This window comes from Haliotis cracherodii, unplaced genomic scaffold (genome assembly GCF_022045235.1).
Source record: "Haliotis cracherodii isolate W230 unplaced genomic scaffold, xgHalCrac1.p SCAF_9, whole genome shotgun sequence".
Lineage (NCBI taxonomy): Eukaryota > Metazoa > Mollusca > Gastropoda > Lepetellida > Haliotidae > Haliotis > Haliotis cracherodii.
The window spans coordinates 17,626,616-17,635,438 of NW_027266343.1; the positions used below are offsets into that span (position 1 = coordinate 17,626,616).

Genomic DNA, 8,823 nt, shown 5'->3' on the forward strand with positions numbered 1-8,823 from the left:
GCCGAGACCCCCTAAAAGTTGTAAAGCCGTCCCCACCCCCACCCCCAGAATCAGCGTAAAAGGAAAAGAAGAATGGTTTAAAGGTCAGTCATCATCAGACTTTCAACCTGGCAGAGCAAGGGAGGAACATCCATCAAACCATCCATCCATCCAAACATCCATCCATCCATCATCATAATGCCCCGAGATGCTTGCGAATGTTCAAAGGCCCAGTTGGATATCTTTACCGTACCCCCGGTGTCCACCTCGGTGCAAGAGGGTCAGTGGATGCGCTATAGTCCCTTGGCGCCACCCTCTGTGGCGGGACCACTCCAATTTAATATTTCCAATCCCGTGAACGCTTACATTGATTTGAAATAGTGCTACCTGAGAGTATGTCTATTCGTGATGAAAGAAGATGGAACAGATACCACTCTGGCGGATAACCCCGTATCAACAGTCAACAACTTGATGCATTCCCTGTTTCGCAAAGTGTGGGTGCAAGTGGGACACAATCAGTTGGAGATCACACCATCCATGGGCACTTACCCTTACAGAACCTACTTGGAAACCCTTCTGAGTTATGGTACAGGAGCCAAAACATCACACCTTCAATGTCCTGGATGGTTTGCCAACGATGCTGGTAAAATGGAAGCCTTCAATCCTGCAAATGCGGATGCAAGAAACAGGGGCGTCAGAACGCGACGTGATCTTATCATCCCCACCAAAGAAGTGGCACTGACAGGACGTCTACACTGTGACCTGTTTCTTCAAGACCGTTATCTGGTGGATGGCCTCCCTATGAAACTGGAATTGCTACGAAGTCCCGATGAGTTCTTCTTCATGTGTGCTGTTGATGGGATCTACAAACTAGCCCTGACCAAAGCCAAACTTTATGTCCGTCAACTCAACATCGAGCCTGCTGTACAAGAAACACACGTGTCCAGTCTGAACGCAGGGGTGACTGCCAAGTATCCCCTTTACCGTGTGCAAGTGACCGTCCATGACATTCCAAGAGGCGGTACAGACTTTGACAAGGATCAGCTCATTGGTGGCCAATTACCAAAACGCGTGGTCCTGGGACTGGTGGACTAGTGCCTATGTACGAAGCAAAGAGAAGAATCCGTACAACTTCAAACACAACCATATCACCCTGATGAAGCTGAAAGTCAATGGTCAGGAAGTCCAAGCAACAACAGCTCCCATTTGAAACAAGTCTACATGAATCTGTTCCAAAACACGCGGCAGCTGTGGCGGCCTGAGACCTGCGAACTGACTCCCAAGGCCTTTGCTCAAGGTTACACCTTGTGGGTGGTGGATCTCACCCCAGACTTTGGCGCTGATGAAGGCATCAACTATCCTCGACACACTGGTAAGTTGGGTTTTGAAATCCAGTTTGGACAAGCTCTCGAGAACCCGGTCACCCTGATCTGCTATGAAGAATACGAAAATGTTCTGGAAATAGATCGTTTCCGGAAAGCGATGATGGTATAAAAAAAGAGCAGCGACAGACGATCATGGCACACTTTTTTTTACCCCCTTCCTTCCATGGATGAACCACCTTGGATTTAGAAGCCGTCGTGGCTGAGGACGAACCCCTTCTTGCCATCTACCGGGGGACCCTGGCCAGAGATGACTTTGCCAGACTGGGATGGCAACAGGATGACCCCTTTTACCCCAAAGCCTACGTGGTCAACACAGATCTAAGCGAGCAACCTGGCACACACTGGGTGAGCATCAACCGTCCAGCTCCTGGATCCCTGAAAATGATGGATAGCTATGGACTGTAATCATTAACCCTGTTTAAAGAGACTTTGAATTGCATGGGTCAGATGGAACAACGATGGAATACACGCCCCTTACAACATGAATACAGCACGTTGTGTGGGGTGTACTGTCTCTACATGCTGACCTATCACGTGCGTCAATTGACATTAATCAAGCGTTAGATACGTTGGACTAGAAGGACACCATCAAGAATGATACCACGATGACGATGGAGCCACGATACCAAAGCGTCTACCTCCGTTCCTGTGGATGAGATGCCTGCCTTTCGACTGAGTGCCCAGACGCATACCCTACATCAAAAGAACCAACCTTCCTGCCCTTATTGACCTGACACTTGTTCACTGCGTTTTAGGAATGTACATACGTTCACATCCTAGTGGCAAAAAGTTCTTGTTCACTGCGTTTTATGAGTGTACAAACGCTCACACCCTGGGTGCAAAAAAAAAAAAAAGTTTCCTGTTCACAAAAACCATGACGCCCCTCATCCTGTGACTTTTTGTTTTGTTGGTTCATGTGAGTGGTGATTAAAAAAAAAGTTGAAAAAAAGAAGTGTTGTGTTGTCTTTAAGATGGGGAATCGACATGCACACCCGAGGAAAAAAACAGGATCGAAATCTGACCAATCAGAAGCTTGGGTTGTCGACCAATCAGAGGGCGATCGAACCGGGGTTGTGCTTTCTCTCCCATGGTAAAATCCGTTTCCTATGGAAAAGAAACATAAGGGCCGGGCCAGTTTGGAAAACCAGGGCTCAGGCCTGGCGGCGGAACGGACCAATCAGCGAGCGGCGTTGTGGACCAATCGGCGCACTGCGTTTTGGACCAATCAGTGTGAAACGATGTTCGATCCGGTCCCTCTCTTATAAAGAGTGAAGCCACAGAGAGGAAGAGCAGCAGTAGGAATATGAGTGAGGGAACCATGGTGACTGAGCTGACAGATGCATATGGATCCAAGATTCATCTGTGGAGTACGAATGGTTGTGATGATAGGTCGCCACCGACACCACCGCCGTCGCCGTCCAGTAACCCAATGTCGCCATGTCATCAATCTTTTGAAAGCAGGGTCACTTCGTTTGAGGCGTGGCCGATGCAGATGGCCCAGACCGCTGAAGAAATGGCCCATGCGGGCTTTGTGTACACGCAAAGCACCGATAACGTGTTCTGCTTTCATTGCGGCGTGCGGGTGAGAAGATGGGCGACCCACGACGATCCTTGGCTGGAACACCTCAAGCAGTCCCATCACTGCACATACCTCAAGCTGACGGGGATGGTGAAACACAAAAACGTGGCAGCTACTTTCTTGCACTATCTGTGTGAGAATCAGATCTACCAGGAGCCTGCGAATCAGAGCAACGCGAATGGTGTAGCATGGCCGCCTTCCTAGGATGACGTTTCCGTTTCCCGTTCCTGTTTCCCGTTCCTGTTTTTTCATCATGTTTCATCCAAACGGCCCTTTTAAGGGCCACCTATCTCTCCCGAAAGATTGCTTTCATCCTTGCTTTGACTACCCTCTCCACCACCTCCACCAAACCAAAACAAAGAACCCTCCTACCTCCCTCCTCCCTCCCTCCTCCTCCTTCCCGCTTTCCCACCGCCGCCATCTTGGATGGGATGCCCCTTCGGAACCGGACGTGTCGCCATCTTGGATGCCCTCTTCGCGCATGCGCAGAACCACTTCCGGCAACCATACGGGTGCCCACAACTACTGCCGAGCGAAACCTTTCTTTGTTTATCGATTTGAGTCGCTCTTGGCCCGTAAATAATCGAATCTTGGCCAGCAAAATCTCCTGATCGATATCATAAGCACCACCCAAAGTCGTCAGTGCACGTTGACAGACATGAAGGCACCGCGCCTGACCACCCGATATATTAAGCCACCAAGCATAGGTTTTGTTTAAATATATTCTTTTCACAATAGTGAACACAATAGTGAACTTTTGCGCCTTGGAACACCGTCTCCAAAATATTTCCAGCACATAATTACAATTTGTACAATGAACAGAAAGAATAGGGAAGCACAACAGAAAAGTTCTGTTTAGATGTATGTAAGTGAATGTTTTTGTTATCATAGATAAACAATTGAAGCGCATTAAATGTAAATTGATATTCATTGAGAGATCTGCATTGTGATACAAAACCAGTTTATTACTCAAAGTTCTTATAAGTCATTGAGCTGGCGAACATACAGTGTACATAGAAAAACGTCATGAAATGAGTTTTCACATGGCTCACTACAGTAAGTTTACTGCTAACTTGTCGGTATTACTACGGAAATTCAACCAGCTCTGGAATTAATAAACAGTTCAAAACATCAATATAAACTACACTGGTATTTGCTTGGCGTCTGTTTCTAACAAAATACCCCGTGAATCACTGTTATTTGTTTAACACCCGATTCCAGTAGCAAGACGTTCATGCAACGTTTACATAAACCGGTAGTTTGTTTTTATATATTTACATACGGACTATTGATACGAGAGAATCCAATATGGATTCCTACCAGCGTTGGTCGATATGACCTGTGAGATTGAGCTGAGCCGATGGTTGTGAAGCATACACCGCCAAATCAATCGTAACAATGAGAAACTACTCTTATTAACCATCACGTGGTGCATGAGAATAATCCACGGGCATGTGACTCTTATCGAGATATGTATGCGCTTCTGCTTCCGTATAGCGTATAGAACGTCTGCCCAGATTCCGGATGGTCGATGGTGTGATTCCCTGGCCGCGTCATACCAAAGGACGTTGAAAGATTGAACTTGTTGTTGCCCTGCCCGGCGCTCAGCATTAAGGTAATAAAAGAGTGGCTGGCTCGGAGTCAATATAGTGACTAGGCTTTAGGAACAGAATTAAATGAAATAGAAATACAAATATGTGTTTTTTGCTGTCAAAACGCGTTTGTGTATAAAAACGTCACCGACAAAAAATGTCTATGAAATAATTTCGTAGGAAACAATCACAAGGTTTGTTTTCACTTTGAAAAAAACACCATCCGTATTGTTATTGAAACTAAAACTGTTTTATATTCATTGGAGGTGATAAACGGCCATTGGAGTTGCAGCACATCCATTTCTGTGCATGCGCAGTTTACTTCAATTTGTACACATGCGCACCAATAATGGCAAAGGGAGACATCGCGATATGACTCATTGCTGCTATGTCGTACATTTTAACACCTTTTTGACGCAATCCGATCAGCGACAATGCGACGACATCACATTGTTTTACCTTGAGAAAATGTCGCATTGTCGTGATGTCGCCCCTCAGTTACTTATGATACTTTCTGCTTGTTTTTGTGACAACACGACACGACAATGTCCCTTCTTATAACCCATAATACATTAGGTATTTGATGACAGTACACTTATTAAGATAAGTACTGTATCTGAGGCCACAATAAATTAATTCATACATTATCATATTTTCATCCATATCATTAACAATCCACCCAAGGCATCTGGCTACATCTGTCGACGGATGAGATGCACATGATGGTTGGTTTGTTGGTTGGTTTGTTGTTTAACGCCGCACTCAGCAATATTCCAGCTATATTACGGTGGTCTGTAAATAATCGAGTCTGGACCAGACAATCCAGTGATTGATATCATGAGCATCGATCCACGCAATTGGGATCGATGACATGCATCACCCAAGTCAGCGAGCCTGACCACCCGATCCCGTTAGTCGCCTTTTACGACAAGCATGAAGGAGGAATGTTTGTTAGAACTACATATAAAGTGTGTTTTATCACGAAAAGAAACAATGCAACACTTATAGCGATTCCGTAGCTAGAATATAAACTGAGGGGCAAAAGAAAATATACCGAGTTTGTTTTATGTATTTGAAAACTGAAGAGCTGTTGGCAAAGTTAATTACTAGTTTATTTCAACCATCACTCATTGCTGCAGTAGTTGGGAAAAAGTAATCTAAGGCTCGGTAATGTTGTGAAAATAATAATAAACGGGTTTAAAATAAACTGGGATAAGAAATGGATTTTGCAACATGGAACATCTACCATCTACCATGCCGAAAATGCAAATTCATTGATTTTCAAAGTCTGACATACCCATTAACAGTTGTGTATAATGCCAGTAGCCAAAATACTCGACACAAAACCATTTCATCAATTTTACTCGACGTTTTTGTGTGATGAATATTAGGAGCCGCTATAGAATCTATAGCCTAATATCCACTAAACGGGTACCAAACCCTAATGATCGTAAAGGGGTGATTGATCGTAAAGGGGATCCAAGGGCGAGGGATAGAGTTCGGGTAATCTAACAGCCACTAAACGGGTACCAAACCCTAATGATCGTAAAGGGGTGATTGATCGTAAAGGGGATCCAAGGGCAAAGGATAGAGTTCGGGTAATCTAATAGCCACTAAACGGGTACCAAACCCTAATGATCGTAAAGGCGTGATAGATCGTAAAGGGGATCCAAGGGCGAAGGATAGAGTTCGGGTAATCTAATAGCCACTAAACGGGCACCAAACCCTAATGATCGTAAAGGGGTGATTGATCGTAAAGGGGATCCAAGGGCGAGGGATAGAGTTCGGGTAATCTAACAGCCACTAAACGGGTACCAAACCCTAATGATCGTAAAGGGGTGATTGATCGTAAATGAGATCCAAGGGCTAAGGATAAAGTTCGGGTTAACCTACCCTAACACTGGCGACATTTGGATGTGTTCAGCGGCAAGATACAATCCCTAATAAACTGCATTAACGTGCATAATAATGTAAAATAATGAACCGAAAAATAATGTATGTATATTGGTTCCCATTTATAACCATGGTAGCCACCTGATTTATGAGAAAAAAAAACGAAATATAAAATACATAAAAAATAAAAGTGTTTTGGTAAACTAGCGATTGCTCTAAAATGCGCCGCCGCAGGCTATATTTAGTAAATAAATATTTAAAACTCTCAACACCGCTGGGCGTATTCAATGACAATGCGTGTAAAGATGATAGATCACTGGGAGGAGCTTATGCACACTCGATGACCCCTGACATCACAGGGCATTGTTTCGCCGGTGTGACTGGCAACAAAATACTACAAATGGGTATTGTCACGTGTTTGAAAAGTTTGTGGTACTGTATTCTAAAGGTAGGCCAAATGCAAGTAATATGAGATGTATAATCTGATTGGTCAATAGTAGTGGCATAGAAGGGACATAACCCGTAATTGTCACTGGTGGCGCTACGATCGAACACAGAAATTCAAGCCTAGTTCGACAAAGGACCTTTACTGGACTCGTCACTGGACAAATAAAGTCAGTTAACTCCCTTGCCTCGCGAAGATGGGAACCGCCGACTTTTTACATTCCGGGCACTCTCCTACCCAGAGTTCTATGCGGCCGGCAGCCAGCCAGCATAGTACTTCTGCCACAGGCCAGCGCCATGTGACGATTCGTCACATCTTTCACAGTCCATTCAAGATATTGCATATGCTTTTCATCCGTTTCATGTATGACAAGTCTACACATTTTCATAAACAAATGTCAAAGAATGGTTACGGTTCATTAAGATAGTATTCTAATACGTGAAAATCTACTTGTTTCTGCTTAGTTATCCTTTGTTTACATTGGTTGTACGGCTCCACGTGCACGTGCTGTCATCGAAGCCCAACGGAGAGCTTGCGATGCGGTCACTTTGATGTATAAATGCAGCTCACTGTCGCAGTTGTAGTAGATGTCAATATAATTATGCAACACAACATGTAAAGCGCCCCCAAATACTTGCATTAGTCCGTTCTATACTGATTTCTGAAAAAAGCGCGTTTGTTTACAAACAAGAGAATGTCCGGTCACGTGATATGCAAATTAGCCTGTGGAAGTGGTGTTATGCTAAGTCACCACTGCGCCGGAGTGTGCATTCCGGGCAGACACTCTATCCACTAGACCACAGTTTGTCATGACAAGAGGGGATATACAACCTATTATTGACAGCAGAAGGTGACCTCGCCAAGGTGAACACTACCAAGCTAACTGTCGTTCATTTCCCGATGAACGTCAGTATGTCACGTGATTACGTTGTCAATCGCGCGGAGACATACATATCTACTTCGGAATTCCTCAATGTCTAAAAATAACATTAAAATTACTTAGAGAAAACTGAGAGCGACATCGATTTAGGCTATGAATGATGCAGGCTTTGAAGTCAGACAGATCGTGTAAAGGTCGGGTCACCGAAACGAAACGTCCATTCGAAGCTATAAAAGAGAATGCTCGACGTACCAAAAGAAATTACCGAGCTCCACACTATCAGACAGACAGACAGACAGTTTTATTTGCATGAAGGCCATCAGACCCATAGTACAAAACGGTTTACAAGTACCATTTTACAGAGAGCTATTTCTTAAGGAAAGATAAACAGGTGCTTTATCTTCCTGTGAAGATACAATTCAGGAAACTGGCAAAGTTTAACATGACATTAACATTTGTTGACTGACATATTCTTTGTAGTGAATAATAGTTATCACTAATAGTTTTGGGAATTAAATATTTCCGCTCACCATCGTAGAGCACACAGTAGTATATAACATGTATTGCGTCTTCAATTACATTACAATGATTGCACAAAGCATTTTGGTCATCCCAGCTTACTAAACCTCTACGAACCAACTGGATAACAAGGGTGTTATGACCACTTCTAAATTTAGTTAGCAGTCGTTTATACTCACAAATATTAGTATTTAAAAGATAATGTTCACAAATTAAATTCAACTTATGAGACTTATAAAATTCAAGTGATGTATCAAGCGATGCATGCCAATCTTGAATTGTGCAGTCATAAACTCTTTCGCTAAATTTATAAACAAATAGATTGGTATCACCCACATCTTGTGCAAACCAGAAGAAGCCAAAACCATAACTATATAGTAAATGTTTCAGATAAGTTGGCCAATTGGGGCGTTTTCTATCGGCCGTTAACAATAACATTTTATAACATTGTAATGGATACCTACTTGGATGCATTTGTAATATTTTGAGCCAGTACTTAATACATTTAATATGATAAAAAGTATGTAGTGGTACTCTACCACATTCTCCAT

At 43.6% G+C, this 8,823-nt stretch overlaps 1 protein-coding gene across 1 annotated transcript; it reads left to right on the forward strand.

Annotated features, from left to right (window-relative positions):
- The first annotated feature begins 387 nt into the window (after positions 1–387).
- LOC139451773 (uncharacterized protein F54H12.2-like) lies at positions 388–1,074 on the forward strand. Its single transcript, XM_071233082.1, has one exon. It carries the CDS (start codon positions 388–390, stop codon positions 1,072–1,074), a length of 687 nt encoding a protein of 228 aa, XP_071089183.1.
- Positions 1,075–8,823: the final 7,749 nt, after the last annotated feature.